This window comes from Theropithecus gelada, chromosome 3, assembly GCF_003255815.1.
Source record: "Theropithecus gelada isolate Dixy chromosome 3, Tgel_1.0, whole genome shotgun sequence".
Classification (NCBI taxonomy): Eukaryota; Metazoa; Chordata; class Mammalia; order Primates; family Cercopithecidae; genus Theropithecus; species Theropithecus gelada.
Window position 1 is genome coordinate 116,296,741 of NC_037670.1, and position 26,174 is coordinate 116,322,914.

Here is a 26,174-nt window from a genome sequence, read left to right on the forward strand (position 1 = left end):
AAAGAAATTTCCCATTTCTTCTAAATTTTCAAATTTATATAATAGATGTGAAGTTATTCGTAATATCCTTTTTTAGGATTTTTAATGTCTGTGAGATATACACACTTGGCCTCTTCTTCATTCCTCACATTGGTAATTTATATTATCTTTTGATCTTCTTGAATAGTCTTGCTAGAAGCTTATAAATTGCATTAATCTTTTTAAAAACACTTTTAGTTTGGTTGATTTTCTTACATATTTGTTTCAATTTTATTGAATTTTTACTGTTATTTCTTTCCTTCTACTTTGACTTTAATGTGTATCTTTTTTCACAGCTTCTTGAGATGAAACTTTTGATCACCAATTTCCAGTTTCTATTCTTTTGTAAAATACACAAAAGCCTATTTAAGCCTATTCCTCTAAGCACAAGGTTTTTTTTATATGTTGTATTTTCATTATCAGTACTTTCCAAATATTTTTCAATTTCAACGGTGATTTATTTTTTCATCCATGGATTACTTAGAAGTTCTCCTCAGTTTCACTCATATAGACATTTTCTTGTTATTATTTCCTTGTTTATTTTTGATTCTAGCTTAATTCCACTGTGGTTAGAGAACATACTTCATAAAATTTCAATACTTCTGAAATTCAGTGAGATAAATTATGGCTCAGAAAATGGTCAATTTAGTATAACTCCTCTGTATGTGTGACTGTATATTTTGTAGTTTTATCTGTTTTTTTGTTTTGTCTTGTTTTTCTTTTCTTTCTTTTTTTTTTTTTTTATTTGGGACAGGGTCTTGCTCTGTCACCCAGGCTGGAGTGCAGTGGTGCGATCTCAGCTCACTGCGTGCAACCTCGGCCTCACAGGCTCAAGTGATCCTCCCACCTCAGCCTCCCAAGTATCTGGGGCTACAGGTGTGTGCCACTACACCTGGCTAATTTTTGTATTTTTTATATAGACTGGGTTTCACCATGTTGCCAAGACTGGTCTAGAAATCCTGAGCTCAACTGGTCTGCTCACCTTGGCCTCCCAAAGTGCTGGGATTACAGGTGTGAGCCATCACACCTGGCCTTCGAATTTTAACATATTCCAATAATCTAGTAATTTTATGTATTTCAGTTTTCTCATAATATTCATATTTTCATTTTCTTGAACCTATTATAATTGCTTAGAAGTCCATAATCTCTATCACCCATAGGTTTGTTTCAATTGTCTTTTTTATTTTTCTTGATTACAGTCATTCAATCTTGTTTCTTGATGTGCCTGATGATTTTTTACTGTATACTGGACATTCTGTACGGAACTTTACAGCAACTCTGAGGCTACTTTTCTCCAGAGTAGATTTAATAGCAGTTCTTGTTTTTAGCTAGATTTGGCTTTCTTAGGTTTCTGGTTGCTTATCTTGTACACTCCTTCTGTTGTTGAATTAGACCAGTTTCTGAATATGCTAGTCACATCAGCCATCCATATATCCATGCATCCTTCCATCCAACAAATTTGCTGTGCAAATATTGAGCACGGTAAGCAAGGTGCAGAATACAAGATATGGCCATGATTAAAAGTTCAGATGTTATTCTCAGTGCAGTGGGGGAGCTACTTGAGAGTTTTTTTAATTGATAGAATACTGTAATCTGATTTGCATTTTATAAGATCAACTTGGTGCTGAAGGGATAATAAATTGAAGGGAGGAGTAGAAGCAGAGAATTTATTTAGAAGGGTGTAATTGGAGTCTAAAACAGAGTTGATCCCCGAGGTAAGAAAACGATCAGGTTCCAGTGATAACAGAATATCTTGTATCAGAGGGACCTACTGCTGAGAACAACTATAAAAGTTGAATAAAATAAGTGAAGTAACAAATTTAAGATATAAGAGAGCAACCATGGCATGAGAACTTGAGTGGCCACAGTCCTGGAGAGATGGATGTTACATGAGCTGAGCCGCACATCCATCTTGGCTTTAGCCTAAAGTTATTTGTCTATTCACATCCTACGTATAGAGACTAAGCAGAAAGCCGTGGAGGTGGGGATTTTTATTTCCCTGGGCAGATAAACAGAAGTTGGAGCTTGGAACTGCCACTGAACTGCAGACAAATGTGCCTGGAGTTGTGCATGCAGTTTTCCTATGGGGTCGCTGCTAACTTAAGTCATCTGTAGCTCAAAGCAAAGTCCCATAAACAAAGCTGAAAGCAGCAGGGAAGAGGTAAAACAGCTGATTGACGATTTCACAGTCTAGTTCTGGAGAGACAGAGGTTAGAGTTCAAGGGCAAACAAGGTGAAAGGCAACTGTAAACACTCCAGGTTTTTACTTGAGGCCCCTGAAAGACTGTATCTTTGGAGTAAGGAAAATTAAGAAGATTAATGCAAAAAAAGGCCTAAAAATAGTCCCCTAAATTGTGTGAGGAGATTTTCTAGTACTCTGACTGACTGCCAAAATAGCTGCAAGTGTATTGGAGATACAAAGATTACAAACATGATCCTCAACTCAAATGTTTTATTCTATTGTTAGGCTACGTTTAAGTCTTACAAAATAGGCTAAACTAGTCACAGACTTAGCAGAGAAAGGGAATGGTTAGCATTTCATTGTTGTTGTTGTTGTTGTTGTTGTTGTTGTTGTTTTAGATGGAGTCTCACTCTGTTGCCCAGGTTGCAGTGCAATAGCATGATCTCCGCTTACTGCAACCTTTGCCTCCTGGGTTCAAGCGATTCTCCTGCCTCAGCCTCTAGAGTAGCTGGGATTACAGGCATGCGCTACCACTCCTGGCTAATTTTTCATATTTTAAGTAGAGATAGGGTTTTACCATGTTGGCCAGGCTGGTCTTGAACTGCTGACCTCAGGTGATCCACCTGCCTTGGCCTCCCAAAGTGCTGGGATTACAGGCGTAAGCCACCACGCCTGGCCCATTGATCTTAATCTAGACAAAAGTATGAGATTGTCTATGGTGACAAGCTTCTATGATATGAATCTAAGTGGTACCAGGACAGATAATCGTGATAGAATTGTGATACAAGTGTACTGAGCTGTATATTGTTCACCAGGCAAATTTAGTTGTGTTTCAGTTCTGAAATATCTTTTCACATGTGTCAAGGTAAAATGACACTATGCTAGTAGTCATTCAAGATTGCAGCTCTAAGCCTCAATAAGCCTGCCATCTGAGGCATCTGTTTAATTCTTCAATCCAGACACGTGACAGATGTGACTTACTGAGTAGATTAAATAAACTGTTCTTTTCGTTGCAATTAATAAAGACAAAGAGCTTGTCTTCTTCCTCTTCCTCCACAGACTCTTCCCAGTATAACCAGGCAACTCAAATAATTCTCTTTCCCCACTAAATGGAATCTGTTTGAGGCCTGAGCAAAATAAAGATATAAATGCTGGATTTGGAACACGATTGTTCTGTGGTGTTTTGATACTCAATACCAATACTTCACAGAATAAATATTAACTCTCTGCTGGATAACATTTTGCTGTGCAGGGATTAGTTCCAAGAGCCTTGTTAAGAGAGTTGGTCAGCTAGGGTTTGGGTTTCTTTCTTCCACCTAGGTCCAAATGCTACATTTCTAATGTTTGTTAACTTCTTAATTACTTTTTGTATTTTGGGATATGCTAGTTTTATAAATATATCCTCCCCTCTATTGAAAGGGTTTAGAATATACTGTTATGTTCCTCTCTCCTACTTTTGATTTGAAACTGAGAACCTTTATGTAGCATCTAGAATACTTCTTATAGATTTGATTCATTCAAATTACAGCTAATGTTTAACCTTAGCCTAAACCTTAGCAAAAAGAAACCTAGATACAATTCTTAAGTCATAAAGAAAACATAAAGGAAAACTGAGACTGGGTGCTGTGGCTCACGCCTATAATCCCAGCACTTTGCGAGGCCAAGGTGGGCAGATTACTTGAACTCTGGAGTTTGAGATCAGCCTGGCCAATATGGTGAAACCCCATCTCTACCAAAATTACAAAAATTAGCCACGTGTGGTGGCACACGCCTGTAGTCCCAGCTACTTGGGAGGTTGAGGCAGGAGAATTGCTTGAGCCCGGGAGGTAGAGATTGCAGTGAGCTGAGATCGTGCCATTGCACTCCAGCCTGGGAGACAGAGCAAGACTCTGTCTCAAAAAAAAAAAAAAAAAAAAAAGGAAAACTGATAAAACTCAACTAAGATGCAAAGGGGAATTCACATTGCATATTTTAAAAATCTGTAGTTCAAAAATTAAAAAGTAAATAAATGAATTAAAAATTCAGTAGTTTGAGGAAATACGTCAAAGGACAATAGTTGGGACAAAAAAGACATCTGTTAATATGTAATAAAAATAGGATTTAAATATCTGAAGGAAAAATTTAATTAAAAAAAGAAAATCTAACTATAATTATTTTACAAATGAAGAAGTGTACTGGTTTAAAAACATGTGAGACAGAGAAGAAAACTGATCCAGCCTAAGAGAGTTGAAAGATATTGAAGCAGGAAGTTCCTTGTTGCTACAACCCCTTGGTTGAAGACTGGCAGGAAGGAGCAGTGGCTTTAGCAAGTGAACTTTATAGTTATAGTCTCAAAAAGCTGACAAAAATCATAGCTATTAACTGTATCCAAAAATATACTTTCATATTAAGGAGCTAAAAATGTTTTACCTGTGTTTCTAATTATGTCACTACATTTAAACATTATAGATTTTGGTTTTTAAAACATATACTCAGTTCGTGCTTACAAAATATTTAATTCGAACATATCTTCATCAATTTTGCTGAACAAACATTTTCCAAAAGAAAAAAAAAATCCTAAATAAAAAAGGATGCAAGAACAAAAAACTTGGAAACTATACTTTGGAAAGATAATTATTATACTTTAGCTTATTACATAGATATATAATTTATAATTCTATAATTGTGAAATAATGATGTCTTCATCTTAAAACTGTAAATATCAATTTTCAATCTTTATCTTCTACTTAATCTTTCATTCTGTAATTTATAAATGTCAAAATAGTAAAGCTACTCTGACAATTCAATAAAAATAAATACAAAAAGCTGATACAGGTTAAGTATATTTTTTCATAAATGCTTGGGAGAAGAGTATTTCAGATTCTGAGTATTTTTTGATTTTGGAATATTTGCATTCAATGCTCCATTTAGCATTTTCTTTGAACATCATGGTGGTGTTCAAAAAGTTTTAGTTTTGAGATCATTTCAGATTTCACATTTTCAGTTTTGGGATGTTCAATCTGTTTGACTTAATAGTTCAGACATTTTACAATCTTAAAAGCTAATGAGGACCCCAAAGAAGTTTTATGTAGGATATATCTACCAAATTTACTGTATCACAAGTCAAAACCTGAAACTTAAATATTAGGTAATTCAAAAATAACAAGTCGGTCATGGTGACCCACGCCTGTAATCCAGCACTTCGGTAGGCTGCAGCAGAAAGATTGCTCAAAGCCAGGAGTTCTTAGACCAGCCTGGGCAACAAAGAAAGACATTATCTTTAGAAAAAATTTTAAAAATTTGCCAGGCATGGTGGCATGCACCTGTAGTCTCAGCTACTCAGGAAGCTGAGGTCGGAGGATCACTTGAGCCTAGGGGTTCTAGCCTGCAGTGAGCTGTGATAGTACCACTGCACTCCAACATAGGCAACAGAGCAAGACCCTGTCTGTAAAAAATAAAATAAAATAAAATAAAATAAAATAAAATATAAAACAAAACAAAACATAACAATAAACCCATTACATGTTAACATAAATAACATATTTTTATGAAAAGTAACTATTTTTTCTAAGCAAAAATATTAGTGAGAAAAGTATCTCTGTTTTACATTTTTTTCCTAATCTCTTTAGCGTCTGGCATAATACAAGAGAATTAGATATCTGCTTCTGCATTCCATCTGTTACAATGTGTTGTTTTGGTTGAAGTATATGAAGAAAATCTAGCTTCACACAGATATATGGTTGGAAAGGGAATCTTTTAATAATCTTTTCAGATAAGTGTAGATATTATCTTTTGTTCTAGATCAAAACTCACTAAGTGATAAATTTCTGTAATCATATTAGTTATTTTTTCATACTAGTAAATTAAATCTACTGACCTACCTTGCACTTTGAATTGATCTTTTTACCCATACATGATTTTGTAATTCCATGAATTGATCATTTGGAAAATACAAGTTATGCAGTTCTATCCAATGTTGACACAGTTCATTAAATAATTTAAAAATAAATTTGTTGATATCAACATCAATGTTTTAAAAAAGCTTTTCTAAATTGGGAAGCTATGAAGCTTAAGATGGTGAATATAAGTTTCTAAAATTCTAGTTTTTACTTAAAAGCTTTAATTTCACCATTGGCAACAAATACTGTCAGCTGTTTCCTTGAAGTAATAGGCTCACTTCTTTCTTCTTCTTTTTTGTTTTTTTTTTTTTTTTTGAGAAAATATCTGCCAAATGCCTAAGTCCAAAAAATTATGGTTTATAAGTTTTTCTTTTCAGTAAAATCATATTACTTTAAAAAATATCTAGTTCAGCTCACAATTCAAAGAATTATACAAGTGTTATTCTTGAAGCAACCATCATATTTCAGTATGTTGCAGAAATGCTTTATGCATACTTCCCATTTTATTACTCAGGATATTAAAAAGACAGACCCTCAAAGTTGAGATTTAATAAGAATTAATGTTTCCATCATGGTCATTCTTAAGTTGAAACTATCTTTTAAAGAAAATACTGACTGCATGGTGGGGAAGAACTCAAGACTGCTTGCACAGTTTGATGTCACTGCATTAATTCGTGCTAAAGTTCCAATAGTTTAATCCACCATTGTGTCTGTATTGGCAGTGCAAATGTCAACACAGTGAAAAGGGAAAAGGCAAGTAACATGTTGATATTATATAAAATACTTTTGTCATTATGTACCCATTAAAGAAAGGGTCTTGGACATCTTCAGGGTTCTGCTGAACATTATTTGAGAGCCACTAGTTTAGATAATTCAAGAAATGTAGAAACATCACAGAACAGGAAGTATTTTATTATGCTTCTTAAGAAAAGGAAATTCATAATAAGTAGCTTCACACCTTCCTGCTATTCCAAATACATGCAATGAAAAAAAAAAAAATAGAAATGAGCCTCTGACCAATGTCTTACCTTAGCTCTAGAAGAACTGACATTTTCCATATTTTCAATGCTGCAGATACAATTCTGTGAAACTTTCCGGCAAGCCACTCTGATATAGTCCCAGAAACTACGAGGACTTTCATAACCAAACCAGGTTACTTGACCTTCAGGAGACAAATTATGATACAAAATTTTAAAAAGTAAAATAAAACTAGACTTGAAAATGCAAGAACAATAAAATTCTGAAAAATAAAGGTAATACAATGGGCTATAATGGCAAGGGCATCACCAATCTAAGTGTTAAAAAGCCTCAAATCTAGTCCTATTCTATCTTTAACTAGTGGTGTTACTTTGGAAAATTTACTTAATTTACTTAATGAGTCTGGATCACAGTTTGTCAACAATAAAAGCAAACTAAATGAAAGGGACTAGATACTAGAAATATCTTGCCATTTAACATCCTATTATCTAATACAGTCATTTAAACAGCACACACGAAACCTTCCTGTACTTCTAGTTAAGCATTAATAAATGTCACCAGTTGAATTCTAAACCTCTCTTTACTTAGAAAAACAGAAGAAAAAAAAACCCACCACCATAATTATTTTCTCCTCTTCATAACGATACTTCAAAAAGGGTATACAATGTGTGGTTTGCTTTATAAATAAATACAATCAATTAGCATCCTATATTCACTAATAATGCATAACCACCTACCCAACCATTCTCATCTATAAAGCTCCCCTTTAACTGTCATTTGTTTGCTCTCTTCCAGTTAAGAACTCATGAAAAACTTGTAACCTTTCAGATTTGGCTAACTATGTATCCGTTCATGACCAAATGTTCTATTGTGCATAGGTTATATTAGTATTAATATTTCTGTGTAGGTTAGGCATGGTGACTCATGCCTGTAATCCCAGCACTTTGGAAAGCCAAAGTGGATGGATCACCTGAGGCCAGGAGCTCGAGGCCAACCTGGCCAACCTGGTGAAACCCCATCTCTACTAAAAATACAAAAACGAGCCGGGCATGGTGGTGCGTGCCCGTAATCCCAGCTACTTGAGAGAGGCTGAGGCAGAAGGATCACTTGAACCCTAGAGGTGGAGGTTATAATGAGCTGAGATTGAGCCACTGCACTACAGCCTGGGTTTTGACAGAGCAGGATTCTGTCAAAAAAAAATTATATGCAGGACTCCGAATATTAGGTTCACAGGAAACATTTTCTACACTCAGTATTTTTAAGTGGAATATGAGAGACATCTTAATACTTTCTTTAGTTGTCTAGAATGACTAGTCTTCCCTAGGAAAGTTGTTTAATCTTCATGTAGAAAGATTTGCTTTTATATTTTGAAATAAGTTCTCTTATCATCATGAATTAATAATGTATTTTAAATTCTCCCTTCCTCAGTAATTACTTCTCTGTAGCAACATCAAGAAGTGTTCTTGTCAGAAAGCACCATTTTGGGACCAATGTCTGAGATAGTATCTGAGTGGTTCCAAACGATGGCAGAACATTAGTATAACTGGACTACTTTTTAAAAATACTCATGTCTAGCCTCCCCACAAACTGAATAATCAAAATCTTTAGGGGAAGACGTAGCCATTTGAATTTTTTAAAATCTCCCTCTAGTATTTCTGGTGATGTACTTATTATTAATCAACCAACAGAAATCCTACAAGTCATGATAGATAACTTCTATTCATTATTTAGGGCGTTTTAAAGGCCTCCTCTTCCAGAAACCCATGCATGATCCCAACAGCTAGTCCCTCTGTTGGCACAGCACCCTGTGTTTACTTCTCCTCAAGATTATTTCTTTACTTGATTATTTCACATACTAGGCGGTAAGATCACTAAGACAGGAATTTTTTCTTATTTTAGATCAATCTCTAACACTTGACACAGTGCTTGCTTGGCTCACAGTAGGCACTCAATAAATATTTGTTGAAAAATTAAGCTGATAAATCAGCATAACACAGATAATCTTAATTGCAATGAACACAAAAAATTAATTTTAAAAAATCCAATTAGTATCTTTTTATAGCAATAGTTTTGGCAACAGTCTGCTAGTGTTTGTATGATTACAAACATCAAATATATTTTTCTTTAAATAAAAACAAATGCATCTATAAATCTTTATTCAAATAACCATACAATTCAATGCCTCTTTAAAAATAAAATTTTGCGGCCGGGCGTGGTGGCTCACGCCTGTAATCCCAGCACTTTGGGAGGCCGAGGCTGGCGGACCATGAGGTCAGGAGATCAAGACCATCCTGGCTAACATGGTGAAACCCCCTCTCTACTAAAAATACAAAAAAATTAGCCAGGTGTGGTGGCAGGCGCCTGTAGTCCCAGCTACTCGGGAGGCTGAGGCAGGAGAATGGCATGAACCTGGGAGGTGGAGCTTGCAGTTAGCTGAGATCGCGCCACTGCACCCCAGCCTGGATGACAGAGCGAGACTCCATCTCAAAATAAATAAATAAATAAATAAATAATAAATAAAATAAAATTTTGCTACTTACAAATAGAAATCTACAAATTTCTCCCTCTTAATCTCTCTCCATCACTTTCTTCTGCTCCCTTTCTTCTTTTAACTAAAAGTTTCCCGGTATAATATCTCAATATAGTTTGTCTCTAGGACACTTTTCATGTCATCAATTTGTTAGCCATTTGGAGGGGAAGCAGGGTGACTGGTGGTTAAGAACATGGGCTTTAAGTCAGGTGGACCTGAACTAGATCATTTTCTAGCTACAGGATCTTGAAAAAATGACTTATGTTCACTCTATGAGTCTGGGCCTCTTCTGTAAATTGAAAATAATAATAGTACCTACTGGATAGTACTGTTGTAAGGATTAGATGAGATAATGTATGTGCAGCAAGTAGCAAAGAGTCTGGTGCATACTAAATTCAACATAAGTGTTAATTATTACTATTGTTATTACTGTAATCACACAAGTAGTTACAGTGACCAAGCTCTCCTTGCATCACGAAATGAAGTAGGAATGAGATGCAAAGTTAAATTCTTCACATTACTTGCTTTGAAATCTAGAGAAATCTTCCAAATTTACTCCCTAATCCAACTTTACTCCCATCATCAACCATTGTAAAGTTACTTCCTCAAATGTTTCTAACTTCAACTCATTTTCCTTGCCTTCTATTATTTGGGATCATTCTATAATTTCAAAATGAGAGCTACAGCTGCCAGACTTTCTTCAAGAAATGAAGTACTACACACTGGAAAGAATATTAAGGAAAGAGTATCACCAAGATTCTGTGGCGAGTTTAAGTCTCTCTAAAAAGACAATATGGGAAAGAGAAGTCAGAGAAATAGGCAAGGGAAAATACAACATTTTATTAGCCAATGGCAACCACCTATAGTGGTAATCCAGATAGGTAACCACGGAGAAATATAAAGCATAGGTTGCCCATGAACAAGAAGACTTTCCCTTTTAAGGAAATGTACAAGGGTCCAGGACTTTGGCATAGGGCATGGTTTGCTTTTCTGCAATGCTATTTTAAACCTTCTCTTTAGTTTCAGATGCCTGAAGAAAACAATTTGTAGGATGTTTCAAAGTAGAGCTGTTGAAAACCAAAGAATATAAAAAAAAAGTCCTGTTTTTGAGGAGAGAAAACAGAGACAGAAAAACTAGAAAACTAGAGTTAGGTTAAGCAGAGAAGGAGTGGGCACTAAATCCTTGGAACTCCTGCTATAAGTAGGGCACACTATCTACAAGGACTTTTACCCAAAAGATAATGAAAAGACTTCCCAGAGTACAAACTGAGAAACTAAGCAATTAACAGGATTGCATATCATCATGACTTGCAGGGCCATAAGTCAACTGGCAAGATCTTCATAACACATTTATCTGCTCTACAAATTAGATGTGAGGATGACTTGGCTTGATTCTGGTATCCTTCCTTTTCCATGTGCATCACTTCCAAAGTGAAGCTCTTAATTCAAGACACTGAATTTTTCACATTCAGAAAGATATTCTTCAAGAGAAGGTAAATTATCTTGCTAGAACCTCCAAACAAGCTTTCATGTAAATTGTCTGTATTTCCTAGGATTTCACCTAAATAATTAAATAATTTCTGCAGCTACAGAAAGGGTTTAATTTAGTTCAATATAACAGATGTGTTCAATGAGTTATCTGTTATATTATTTGAACATCACTTTTATGTAAATACAGATTAACTGCTAGTAAAAGTCTATAACCTGTATTTAACAGGAAAATTAAAAAACAAAGTTATAAGCTACTCATGCCTAAAAATAAATATTGAAGTAATACCACTCTCCAAATACTTTGACTTCCTTTAAAAGTAATCACAAAAGACAATCATATAGCAAGAAACTGACTACTCTGTATCTTGAAGAAATGTTATTCCAAAGATGAGATATGCTGTCAATAACAATTCTCTTTTTAAAGTTCTCAATGAATATACGTATACAACACGCTTTCAATTATAAGTGTTCTTGGAAGTTAACATTTTACCAATGAAAAAGTTAAACAAGCTTTTTAAAATGTATTCCCATCCCATCAATCCAACTCTATTCATCTTTAGGCGGCAGAAACAAATGGTGAAATGTTTGCTAGACTAAAAGACAATCTGTTACTGACCAGTATGTGATTATGTTTCCAACTAAATTGCCTCATCTTCAGGACCCAAAAATTGCCTGTCATCTCTAGGGTCCAATGTTACTCTAAAATTACTCTTCTACACTCTTTAAGTGAGTTATCCATTTACACTTTGCAATATGTCTGTGTTCTGTTTGTGTCTTATTTTATGGCCAGAATAAGACCTTCTAAGAACAGAAATTAAATTTTCTAAAGTGGTTCTCTACTAAGCAGTAGCTGACACATCATCTTTTCACAATATAATAAAAATATAAATGAATCTCTTAAGTGACTTATTTCCCCACCTTTAGTAATAGTGCTTAGCTATGTAAACAGTGAATGAAAAACTGATTTCACAAATGAAAGTTCTGTTAGAGTTAAAATATATCACCTACTTGACAATATTAAAGACTATTACCTTTGAGCTGCTATTCGTCTAGACAATCAACAAAAGACAAGATAGTCCTACCACATTTTAATCAACCACTCTGATGTCACTGAAAAAGCTTTCAGATATTTAAAGAAAATTGGTTCCTTTAAAAAACTTGTGGACTTCTCACTTTAAATTTTGTAGTAGCAATCCCAAGTTTCTTACTGCTAATTTATAAAAGCCAGTTTAATATTATCCACTATTTTATCAAACAGAGAAAATTTCCATCTCTATAAGAGGTCAGAAACTTTTCCTTTAAAAAAGTACTATTATTAGTTGAGGTTTATATTTATTAGAACATCCAGCTTTGAAGGTAAAATTATGACACTGATCCATTTTCTAACTAAAATCTCAATTAATGTTCTAAAAAATAGAACAATTATAAGTACTTAAAAATAATTAGTTACACTTTAAATTGAATCTGAGGAAGTCAGAATCTACATTAGATACTGAATTGTACTTACATTGCTAGTTCTACATGCTACTTACAGGACACTTCAAGTATATCATTTAGGCACTATGAATCAGTTACTCATCTACAAAATGTAACTATTTTCCTTTGGTACTGACAATGTAATGTCTAGCTCACTAGTAAGGAATTTATCACAAACATATACAAAAATCTAAAGTATGTGTCTCTACCATAACAATTAGTCAACTCTCAATTTTCCAAAACAAAAAGATTAAGATGACCAGGTTCGGCAAAAATCTGAATATTGAATCAATTGAATAGACTTTTTTATCCCAGTAATTTTACTGTCTCTGAAATGGAGAACAAACGTTTTGTTTTTTTCCTTCCACCAGCATTATTAACATAAGGCTTAAAGTACTGGTGGAATGAAATCGTACATGACGGCTGAAGTCCACACAGAGAGCTACACATAAATGTGTACCCCTGAAGAAATCAAGTATAATGCGTGTCAGTAGTGATTAAGACTATAGGTACAGAACATAAAACAGAATTGCTTGAAAGGATTAATTGTGGGAATGAAAATTAAGGAAATGACTTTGGTTTTTACTTTTTCTCCTTTGTTCTAGTATTTAAAAATAATGACTATATTGCTTTTCCAAGCAAAAAATATAGAAAGCTAGATCATAAGTACAGAGGTCAAGCAGTGTTTTGCATATAGAAGAAACTCAATTAAAAAAAGTTTTGAATAAGTAAGTAAAGGTATGCATTCTACCTGGGAGAAAGGAAACTAAGAAATACATTCCCACTAATGGTTCAAGAATGAAAAAGCAGTTATTGTTTAGAGTGCCACATCTATGTTTTACTGAGACTGGAATATTCATACAGCTTCCCTTAGCTTCTACTACACATGTAATATTTATTATTATACAGCACTTAAAAAGTAAATAGGTTATTATATTGTGTGGATTTACAAGATTTTAATTTTAAAATTTAGCATAAGCATACTTGTGCCCTCTGGATTTAAAAAAACAAAAACACACAAAAAAGAAAGCTTCACAAAACCCATGCAATGTACTAAAAAAGATCACTTAACTGATACAGCCCTCCCCTGAAAGTCAATTCCATGCTCCCGTGCAGCTCAGTGGCGGGAGACATCACCAGCATAGAGTACCTTGAAGAGGTATTTGGAGATGAGCCAGCCATCTGCAACTTTGGGAAATCTCTTTAAAAAAAATAACAACAACAACACACAGATATTTAAGAAACCTGCCATCACGTTTACAATTCCAAACTGAATAGCCCAACTAAGATGGCTACATATAATTTTGAAGCAGTAACCACTACTTTTACCTACTAAATAAATGAACTGTTAAGATAAATATGAGTTACACTTGGCACCTAAACGAAGCTAGTTCCTTGTAGATTACTGTATTGGAGAGGCTAAGGTGTCTGTAAGTCATAGAAATATGTGAGCAGAAATTGTTCCCTGTTTACTTTCACCTCTATCATTCTTTCTCAGATATAATAAACTAATCAGTATAACAGACCTCAAAGATGAGCAACGGCTTGACTGAACTTGCTGGCTATGCACCTCAGAACTTATAAGATTGGTTAAGAAAAAAATCACTCACTTTGGGACAATATGGCTCAGAAAATTTCCAACTTCAAAAATAAATACACATTTTTTAATGTTAACTTTTCTAAAAGTTATAAACAAATACATTTTGAAATGTAGCCATTCTTTTTTTTGCCTAAGAATTGTTAAAACTTTTATGTTTTCTTCCCTGTATGAGAGCAGCACTTAGATATTATATAAAATGTTGGTCAGTTTAACCAATGTTGACTAAATGCCTACTCTATCAAAAACACTGTTTTATTTGTTACAGCTTCCAATTCTTGTTTAACAAATCACCAACTGGAAAAGTACTAGAAATTTTTGCTGTATTTTTTGGAAATTGCTAGTATAATAATATCGGAAAACTCCAAAGCCAAATTTCTGAAATAACATTCCCAAAAAATAACATTTCCTTCTCTCACAGTCAAACACTGAAATCTCCAATAGCAAATGATCCCACACCTTTCCAAACACTTAGATCCTTTATAAAACCAATACAAGACAAACACATACAGCTAGTAATGTGATGTGAAAAATGAAAGGAAGGAGGTATATACAGTTGTGCCACATCTACGCATCTGCCATTCACTCTATTCTCTTACCTCCATAACATTTTAAACAAATATTAAATTTGGAAAAACATATCCAAAAGGATCTTTAACTTGGTACGCTAGTTAAAGCTTATATTAGAACATAATGTTCTTGCTATAACTATAACAAACAAAAATGAAATTTCTTAACATTGAAATGTATATCAGAATAGAATGCTTTTCATTGCAAATAACATCAATTCCTAATGTTTAAACCATATTTACTATCTCTGGCCTAAAACAAAGTTCTCTATATTATTTGTGATTTATAGATCTAAAAACTTATCAAAGTAAAAACAATTTCCATGAAAATCTGACTTAAAGAAATTTTACGACAAAAAATGTACCAAATAAGCATATCATGACCAGATTTATGGCATTTCTTAACCAATCCCTCATATATGGTGAGAAACAATTACTGAAAATATCACGAAACTCAATTTATAGGGTTTTTGTGTGTGTTTGATTTTTAAGAGACAGGGTCTCACTGTATCATCCTGGCTGGAGCTCAGTGATGCATTCATAGCTCACTGCAACCTCAAAATCTTGGGCTCAAGTAATCCTCCTGCCTTAGTCTTGTGAGTAGCTAAGGCTACCTGCACGTCACCAGGCTTAACTAATGTTTTTATGTTTTTGTTTTTGTTTTTTGTAGAGACCAGATCTTGCTACGTTGCCCAGACTGGTCTCGAACTCCTGGGCCCAATGGATTATCCCGCCTTGGTCTCCCAAAGCATTGGGATTACAGTTGTGAGCCACGATGCCTGGCCTAGATTATGTTTGTTATGTTTTTTAAAAGTTGTTAGTAGGCTAGCCTCTGTGTCCTGATTTTCATTTTGGCTGTGAAAGACCACGGGAAAATTTTCTTAAATTTTTCACTTATTTGTAGGATTTAATTGCTTTAATTACAATTTAATACAATTAAGCCATTCTAGACAAGTTAAAAGCAACCAGAAATATCTGGACCAAATAATCCACTATATTCCAAGCTATCTGTATTCAAATTTCAGCAACTCTCATTTTACAGATGAGAAAAGGCAGGCCCAGAGACAAAGCTGCCAAGACCCAGCAATCAGTGTTCTCTGCAGCTTCAAGCTGACCTACTCCTTAGGAGATAGGCAGGACTTGACTGATGGAGGATAATTAGTCAGTTCGTTTTCCTGGTTGGTTAAAGTTCTCACTGACAATCCCAGAAGGAAGGGGGAAAAAAATGAGGTAGTGAAACATGTAATGGGAAGGAATATAAATATTTTTTATATAAAATGTAAATCCTTAGCAAGTAGAAGCGCTGCTCTTTAAAAAAATAGGTGTATGACAAAGCTCACATTATTTCAAAGTGGCCCAAGGCTTGTTTGTAGAAGGGTTCTTATTTGAGATGGAAACAAAACCTTTTGTTATAAAATATATAATGTTAAAAGAAAGTGAAACAGTATTTATCATTATGTAGCTTAGAAAAATAGTTGAGACAAGACCAAATAAACCAGGTTCAGAAAGCGTTTTGCTCAAGAACAAAATTCATTCAAATACAACAGTATAATTATACCATATAGTTATTTCAAGAGTAAGTTTCTGAAATTTCAGGCAAAGGCAGAATCAACTCAGAGATGGATATGCAATAGAAGAATGCTTCTATACTGAATACTGAAGACAGACAGCATTTCCTGACCCAAAAAGTATGTAATTTTCAATATCAAATAATTGATTCATAATTTTATTAATACTGAAATTAGCCATCACACAGAAAAGACTATTGGCCACTGTTTTAAACAAATAAATTTGCCTTGATGATAAAACTGAATATGTTTCTAATTCACGAATATGATATTTACTCTTCTATATTTTGCTCCAACTTTGTTTTCGATTCATTTCCATTTCTTTGATCATTGAATCACTATCATGACTGATATAATTGATGAATTTTAACACTTAAGAAAAAGTAAGCCTTTGGCTTTTGCTATATCTATTCTATTTTTTTCTCTCTCTCTGCACATATATTTTTTTCTAATAAAGTTGCAGGCAGATATCTTTATATAAATGCACCAAGATGGATTATGGAAAAGACTAAATAAAACTAATTCAGACTTTTCACAAGTCTTGTCTATAAATTGGCAGTATCATATAGAACATATTCTATTACTAACATTAAGGCGAGTTGCTTAAAATCTTCCACTTTGTATTTATATATGAGAAAAATTTTTCAGTGAAGCAACAGTTAAAAGTGCTGTAGTACTGTACAGCTAGCAATGAGACTATCTTTTACACAGCATTTTTCATCTTTTAACAGGTTCTGAAGTTAAAATGTAGTACTATATATAAGTTTTCTTAAGCTTTAAAAATACTGCTTTAAAATGCCATTTACAGGTAGGTGGTAGGTATTAATATCTTAGAAACAAAGTATTTGTTCACTGATTTAATAATTTTTAAAATACTGAGTACCAAAATTGTGCAAATCTTTTGAAGTTTATCAAGTGCAAATCTTGTGAAGTTTAAAGGTCATAACTTTAAAGAAAAGAAAATGTAGAAAATTTTTAATAAAATAAAAATATAGATCACAAGAACAATGGCAATCAACTAAACAGTGACAACTATTAATGAAAATACCCTTCATCAAATTAAAGTATTTGAATTTATGGATAATAAAATTTTAATTTTTATTAAAATATTTTAAATTATATCAAATATATCTGTACTATAGGGTCATCTTAGGTTCTTATAACAAGAAATCTAAGCCCCAGGCTCAGTGGCTTACACCTATATTCCTGACCCTTTAGGAGGTGGAAGCAGGAGGATCATCTGAACTCAGGGGTTCGAGATCAGACTGGGCAACATAGTGAGACTCTGTCTCTATAAAAAATTTAAATTTAAAAAAAAAAATCTATGGGAGCTATTTAAAAATTCAGAGATTTAAAGTAAAAATATAGTGTATATGCAAACACACATAAATATTTGGCATTCAAAATTTTAACATACTTCAGTCAACTCTTAATTAGGCTATATATTAGAAATAATACATCAGAATAGGAATTTATCATTAGACTTCTAGCAAAGCAGTGTGCAGCGATATTGTTCACCTTAAGGAAAAGAGGTAACAATACCATAAAATTATTTTGAAAAGGACAACTCATTGAAATTAGAATATCAGAAAGATGTAGGAACTGAGGTTATTATTATGATACCCTCCTAAAATGAACAAAGTTCACTAAATTGTGCAATCTTTCCCTTGTTCTATAAAATGCGAAATATTTACTTTCTTTAGATGAGCAACATTAGCACAATAAAGTAAGCAAAACTGTTGAATTATGTAGCAAAATTAATAAGAAAGCAATTTTCCATGATTAAAAATAAAGTATGACTTGCTCATTACAAGTACTGTAAATCGCTCTATGCCAATTTGCAAATATCACAAGGTCAAACTGGAAATGTCCCATTAGTCTTCTGACAGAAACTTAAAGGGCTACAAACAGATAAATAAACATAAACATGAACTACCAGCAGAGATCATCAATTTCTGTTAAAGAAATGAAATTGGATTACATTGTAGACTAAAACATTTCTGTAACTTTCTTATTAAAAAAAAGACATTCAAACATATCTCAGATAATTTTATCAACAGTAGAATTTATTTAAGTCTTTTCATAATATCATCTTCTTTCTGGTAATCCCCCTTCCCCAGAAGCCAAATGTAAATTTTGAATAATTTTATTTGAAGATATTTTGAAAGTGACGTTCACGTAAAATAAACCTGAAAAATTCCCCAGTGTACCAAAGTTTAGAACCATTAATAAATCTCTCATTCTGTAAATAAGTTAAATATTTAAATTGGGGAATGAAAATTATTTCTTGAAAATTCTAGTTTGGTTATAAAATATAAATATCATTTTGCCTATATTTCCTTATAAATAAATATATATACATAAGATTTTGTTCACCAAGAAATACCTATAACAAACACAGTAATTAAGAGTGCTACAATAATATTACTCAAACAGAACCAAGTATATGAGAATTGTGTTATAAAATTTTAGACATTCAAAACAATATAAAACATTACAGAACTAAGATAAGAAAAATATTTCATATGTTTTAAAACAGAAATCATAAAGTCTCAAATGAAAAGTAAGTATAAAATAACAAACTCCCAACAGTAATCACATATGAAGAGTAATATCAATGGAGAAAAAAGGTCACTACTGATCAAAATGGGTTTATATAAAAATTAGTTCCACATGATAATAGTTTTTTTTCCTATTCTAGGGTAATTAAAAATTCTCTCCACAAAAGAAATAGGCAAAAAGTCATGAAAAGAAAATGAAAAAAAAGTAATAAACATGAAAATATATTCAATTTCATTTCTAAATAAATATAAATTAAAATAACAAGATTATGTGTATATATATGTATATATTGCATTATATAAAATGTGTAGCTCTCTGTTTTTAGCATCTATGTAGTTATTATTTTCTCCCAAATCTTAAATTTATTATAAAACATTAATGTAGAGTTTAGTTTTATTCTATATGCAATTTAAAGCATGGAATCAAATTTACAAAGGTATACATAACCCTGGACACTTCGAGAATTACGTGAATACGATGATTTTCTGAGATACAATATCTGCTTCAACTTTCCTAAATTTCCAAGTACATAACTTGGTGTTTCTCAGAGTGGCCTTTCCCATTGTCTAAAAGTCAAACTCTGGTGACCTTAAGAGCCAATTTCTTATCTCTGGTATCATGTTTTGGCCTGAGTATATGGGATTTTATTGAATGAATTGTGTTCATATGTTACTACAGAAACAATTTAAGTCTCATTTTGTGTTCAAACCAAGATTTTCCAACAAAAGTTGGAAAGTCTTCAAAAATGAACAAAGAAAACTCAAAAGCCAAATGAACAGGTTTTTCATTATCCATTGTTTCTAACAGTGTTTACACTGTACTTCAAAAGATGGCCTCATGTGGCGGTAACTGTTTATCATCTAAGTCAGGAAGAGCTTTGAGGTTCAAGCCAGAGTTCCTGAGCAATGCTTAGGTATCATAACAGTTCAATCGGATTAGAGAAATTCTAAAATGTCAAGTCACGGGAGTTCTAACTTGTTTTAAGAGTCCAAATCCAAGTCCTATCAGAAAAAAATATAGGAAATATTACTCTTACATCAAATTTTCAACAAATAATGACTGAGTTTCTGCCATATCGTAGGCTCTGCTCTAGAGATTTGGGATACACCAATGAACAAAACAGATGAAGATCTCAGCCCCAGTAAAGCTTACATTTTAGTGGAGGTGAAGAAAGATAATAAACAATAATCATAATAAGTACATAACATAATATGTTAGAAGTTAAGACCTAATGTAACTCAGGGGAAAGAGGTCAGGAGTGCTTGAGGTTGAAAGGAGGGGAGGTGATTTATCATTTAAAATATAGTGGAAGGGCTAAACTTCACTGAGTAGTTTTCAAACGGATGAGGGTGTTAACCACTCAGACACTGGAAGAAGTATGCTCCTTACACAGCAAACAGCCAGTGCAATGGTGCCTTGTGGTAGAATGTGCCTGATATAGTCAAGAAAAATTAAAAGACTGATAAGGGTAGAGAACAGTAACTTGTGGGGGAAAAATTAGTTGTACATAAATATAACTGAAAAAAATGTTAAGAATCAATATAAAATCTAAACTGAATGTCACCAAGCCAAATGTTAAATAAGTATCATTAGCAGATTAAATTATAGGCAATTTAACAGTGTCTTATATTTAATCATTTTTTCTTTAATAAGTGCTACATTTCTAATTGACAGTCTATACTTTTCTGGTATATTCAGCTTTTTCTTTTCTTTTTTTTTCTTTTGGAGATAGAGTCTTACTCTGTTGTCCAGGTTGGAGTGCAGTGGCACAATCATGGCTCACTGCAGCCATGGTCTCCTTGGGCTTAGGTGATCCTCCCACCTTAGCCTCCCAAGTAGCTGGACCTACAGACGCACACCACCATGCTCAGCTAATTCTTGTTGTTTGTTTTTGTTTTTTTGTTTGTTTTTCTAGAGTTAGGGTTTCACCATGTTGCCCAGATGGGTGTTAAACTCCTGGGGCTCAAGTGATCTGCCCGCCTTGGCTCCCAAGGTGCTGGGATTACAGGCATGAGCCACTGCACCTGGCTAACTTTTTCATTTTAATCAGTTATTTTCCATATAAACTTTACAAAAATCACGAATACATCCCATCCTCATGTCAACAAGCTGAAGTTTACGTTGTCTCTGATGACTTTCCTGCTAAATTTCTATTTTTCTATTTTTCTTAATCTATGTGGGCTAATAGTTCATAAATAATCAAAGTCACAGATGACATTTTAAAGAACTGCAATTTTCATCTGAGGTACTTTTATGCCTCTTTCTCGTGTAAAGCCTTCCCTGACCCATCCAAGAAAAACAGACTATTTACTCCTTTGTGCTACATCATGCTCGCTAATATACTTCTATTATGACTTGATGACATTAGTACACACCATTATTTGTTAATATGTCCTTCTTCTACCTTTCAAGACTGAGTTTCATGTGAAAGCATACCTTATTAATCTCATATCCTGGGCCCCCAGCACAGGGCCTAAATTTGTTGTTGAATAAGAGAACGAATGAGGTAAAGAGAATAGAAAAATTGTAAGAAAAAAAAAATTGTGGGTGGAGGGAAGCCAAAAAAAGAAGAAAGTATACATCAAGTGTCAAATTTAAGGCATTTGTTTCAGAAAAAGAACAGGGAACTCAGGTTATGATTCATTTCCAAAGCAGAGAACAAGTAGAAGTAATATTTGGCCAAGAAAAATATGGAGGGGTGACGGTAAACGAGTATTCCTTGGAACTTCTTTTTACTGTGCTCTGTGAAAAACTGTCCAGTTTTCTAAAGCAAGTGAGGATCAAGGAGTTGGAATCTTATCTGTTATAATCAAAAAGTGGGATCCTCCCCATTTTAAAATGTTTTAATGGGAAGCAATAGAATTTGGGGGAGTTATACATTTATTCTTTATAGTAAATGTGCTGCTGCTATGAGTTTTGAAAAATAGAGTCATGTAACCATGATTATAAAACACGTAACAGTTTCATCATGCAAAGAAATTCCTTCATCATGATGCTAGTCAACCCCCACCCTGCAACCTTTAATCCCTAGTACCACTTATCTATTCTCTGATACTACAGTTTGGTCTTTCCTAGAATGTCATATAAATGGAATCATATGTAACCTTTGGAGTTTTGCTTCTTTCATTTAGCCATAAGGTATCTGACATTTATACATGTTGTTTTGTGTGGAAATTTTTTTTCTTTTTATTACTGAGTTTTCCCAGTGTATGAACATACAACAGTTTATCCATGCATCACATGAAAGATATTTGGGTTGTTTCTAGTTTTCGACAGTTTTGAATAAAGCTGCTATAAACAGGTTTTTGTGCGAACTTATGTTTTCCTTTCTCTTGAGTAAAAGTATGGGATTTGGGACTACTGGGATATAAAAGTATATTTAACATTATAAGAAAATGACAAGCTGTTTTCCAAAGAGGTTCTACCATTTTGCACTCCCACCAGCGAGGTATAAGAGTTCATATTTGCTCCTCGCCCCCAAAAGAGCTTGATAAAGTTGTGCAGTGGTACCTAATATGGTCTGAATTTGCATTTTCCTAATTACTAATGATGCCGAACATCTTTTCATTTGTTTACTTGCCATATGTGTATCTTATTTGATGAAATATCTGTTCAATTCTTTGCACATTTTAAAATTGCATTGGTTTTCATATTATTAACGTTTTTATAGCAGTTCTTTGTATATTATGCATACAATCCCTTTGTCAAATACATGATTTGCAAATATTTTTTCCAGGTCTATGGCTTGTCTTATCATTAACAGTGTCTTTCAGGGAGTAAAAGCTTTTAATTTTGATGAGGTCCACTTTATCCATTTTTTTGTTTTGTTTTATGGATTGTATTTTTGTTGTTATATACAAAATCTGTTTGCCTAATTAAACAAAGATATTCTACATTTTTAAGAGTTTAATACTTTTACATTTTGTGTTTACACCTATAACCCACTTTGAGCTAAATGTGAGGTAAGGAACAAGGTTCACTTTTTTCTGCACACAGGTATTCGATTAACACTAGCACTATTATTCTTAAAGATTATCACTTTTCCATTAAATTGTCTTTGCATTAGCAAAATGAATCAAGCATATTTATGTGTATCTTTTTCCAAACTCTCTTTTTTTTTTTTTTTTTTTTTGAGACGGAGTCTCACTCTGTCGCCAGGTTGGAGTGCAGTGGCACGATCTCGACTCACTGCAACCTCTGCCTCCTGGGTTCAAGTGATGTTCCTGCCTCAGCCTCCTGAGTAGCTGGGACTACAGGCATGTGCCACCACACCCAACTAATTTTTTGTATTTTTAGTAGAGATGGGGTTTCACCATGTTGGCCAGGATGGTCTCAATCTCTTGACCTCGTGATCCGCCTGCCTCGGCCTCCCAAAGTGCTGGGTCTATTCTGTTTATCTATATGTATAAGCTTTCACCAATAACACATTGATTACTGTATCTTAACAATAAGTCTTAAAGTCAGATAATTTGAGTTTCCAACTTAGTTCTTCCTTTGTGAAATTGTTTTGCCTATTCTAGTTACTTTGCCTAGTCATATAAATTGTAGAGTAAGTTTTATATCTACAAAAAAAAGTCTTCTAAAACTTTGAGATTGCATTGAATCTATAGAACAATATGAAAAGAACTGACATCTTAATGAGTTTTCCAATCCATAATGAAGAATTATCCATCCAAAATATCAACAGTAACAACGTTGAGAAACCCTGTTGCAAACTTCTGTAGATGCCTTTTAAGGAATTTTTCTTCTTTTTTTTTTTTTTTTTTTTTTTTTTTGAGACGGAGTCTCGCTCTGTCGCCCAGGCTGGAGTGCAGTGGCCGGATCTCAGCTCACTGCAAGCTCCGCCTCCCGGGTTCACGCCATTCTCCGGCCTCAGCCTCCCGAGTAGCTGGGACTACAGGCGCCCGCCACCTCGCCCGGGCGGATCACGAGGTCAGAAGATCGAGACCATTCTGGCTAACACGGTGAAACCCCGTCTCTATTAAGAAATACAAAAAACTAGCCGGGCGAGGAATTTTTCTTCTAATACTTAGCTATAAAGATTTTTTTTTAACATGAATCAAAGTTGAATTTTGTCAAATGCTTTTCTATGCACCTATTAGTATGATCCTATGATTTTTATTCTTTAGTCTGCTAATAAAATGAAATACATCGATTTTCAAATACTGAAGCATCCTTGCATTCCAGTTTGATCTATCAATATTTATTGAAGATTCTGATGTCTGTGTCCATGAGGTGTATTGGTATGGACAGTCATTTCTTGTTTTAATGTATTTCACCTCATTGTGCTTTGCAGATATTGTATTTTTTACACATTGAACGTTTGTGTCAACCCTGCATCCAGCAAGTCTTTTGGTGCAAATTTTCCAATAGCATGTGCTTACTTTGTGTCTCCCTGTCATGTTTTGGTAATTCGCACAGCATTTAAAATTTTTTCATTATTATTGCATCTGTTATGGTGAAGAGTGATTAGTGATCTTTGATGTTACTATTGTAATAATGTTGGGGTACCATGAACCACACCCGTATAAAATGGCAAGCTTTATTGATAAATGTGTGTGTTCTGAATGCTCCAGCTACCGGCCATTTCCCATCTCTCTCTTTCTCCTCAGGTCTCGCTATTCCCTTGAGACACAACAATATTGAAATTAGGCCAATTAATAATCCTATGATGGCCTCTAAGTGAAGAGTGGCATGTCTCTAACTTTAAATCAAAAGCTGTACATGATTAATCCTATTGAGGAAGGCATGTCAAAAACAGAGAGCCAAAAGCTAGGCCTCTTGTGCCAGTTAGCCAAGTGGTGAATACAAAGGAAAAGTTTAAAGGAAATTAAAAGTACTACTCCAGTGAACACATGAAAGAAGTGAAGAGTCTTACTGCTGATATGAAGAAAGTTAAGTGGTCTGAATAGAAGACCAAATCAGCCATAACATTCTCTTAAGCGAAAGCCTAATTCACAGTAAGGTCCTCTCTTTAAAGCTATGAAGGATGAGAGAGGCAAAGATGCTGCAGAAGAAAAGTCTGAAGCTAGCAGAGATTGGTTCATGAAGTTTCGGGAAAAAAAGCCATCTCTGTACATAAAAAAATAATAAAAAGGTGAAGCAGCAAGTGCTGATGGAGAAGCTATGGTAACTTATCCAGAAGACTGAACTAAAATAACTGATAAAGGTGGCTACACTAAACAACAGATTTTCAATGTAGACATTACAGCTTTATACAGAAAGAAGATGCCATCTAAACCTTTCATAGTAAAAGAAGAGAAGTTAATGCCTGGCTTTAAAGCTTCAAAGGACAGGCTGACTCTCTTATTAGGGGCTAATGCATCTGGTGGCTTTAAGTTGAAGCCAATGCTTATTTACCATTCCAGAAATCCTAGGGTACTTAAGAATTATGCTAAATATACTCTGCCTGAGCTCTATAAATGGAGCAACAAAGGCTAGATGACAGCTTCTCTGTTTACAGTTTGGCTTACTAAATATTCAAAGCCCATTGTTAGGCCGGGTGCGGTGGCTCATGCCTGTAATCCCAGCATTTTGAGAGGCCGAGACGGGCGAATCACGAGGTCAGGAGATCGAGACCATCCTGGCTAACACAGTGAAACCCCGTCTCTACTAAAAATATTTTAAAAATTAGCTGGGCATGGTGGCGGGCGCCTGTAGTCCCAGCTACTCGGGAGGCTGAGGCAGGAGAATGGCGTGAACCCGGGAGGCAGAGCTTGCAGTGGGCTGAGATCAAGCCACTGCACTCCAGCCTGGGTGACAGAGCGAGACTCGTCTCAAAAAACAAAAACAAAAACAAAGCCCATTGTTTTGATCCACTACTCAGAAAAAAGATTCCTTTCAAAGTATTACTGCTCACTGACAATGCACCTGGTCACCCAAGAACTATGACAGAGATGTACCAGGAAATTAATGTTGTTTTCATGGCTTCTAACATAACATCTAATCTATAGCCCAGGGAACAGGGAGTAATTTAGACTCAAGTCTTATTACTGAAAAAGTATATTTCTTAAGGCTCTAGCTTCCATAAACAATGAGTCTTCTGATGGATCTGGGCAAAGTAAATTGAAAATCTTCTGGAAAAGATTCATCAAGAACATTAGTGATTTATGAGAAGAGATTAAAATATCAACATTAACAAGAATTTGGAAAAAGTTAATTCCAATCCTCATGGATGACTTAGAGGGGTTCAAGACTTTGGTGGAAGGACTCATTGCAGATAACATGGAAATAGCAGGAGAACTAGAAGTGGAACTTGAAGATGTGACTGAATTATTGCAATCTTATGATCAAACTAGAACAGATGAGGACTTCCTTCTTATGGA

General features: G+C 34.2%; 2 protein-coding genes across 5 annotated transcripts in view; one reads left to right on the top strand and one right to left on the bottom strand.

Moving 5' to 3' along the window:
- The window catches only part of RUNDC3B (RUN domain containing 3B), a 180,110-nt gene that overhangs the window by 100,687 nt on the left and 53,249 nt on the right, over nucleotides 1-26,174 (bottom strand). For 2 of the 3 annotated variants that reach the window (XM_025379385.1, XM_025379383.1), the window contains exon 3: nucleotides 7,107-7,240. In XM_025379385.1, the coding sequence (XP_025235170.1) occupies nucleotides 7,107-7,240 (134 nt within the window). Of the gene's footprint in view, nucleotides 1-7,106; nucleotides 7,241-13,703; nucleotides 13,755-26,174 lie in introns of all 3 variants that reach the window. The other variant, XM_025379382.1, reaches the window with a different exon arrangement.
- ABCB1 (ATP binding cassette subfamily B member 1) overlaps nucleotides 1-26,174 on the top strand; it is a 218,533-nt gene that overhangs the window by 4,929 nt on the left and 187,430 nt on the right. The gene's annotated exons all lie outside the window — the stretch shown is intronic.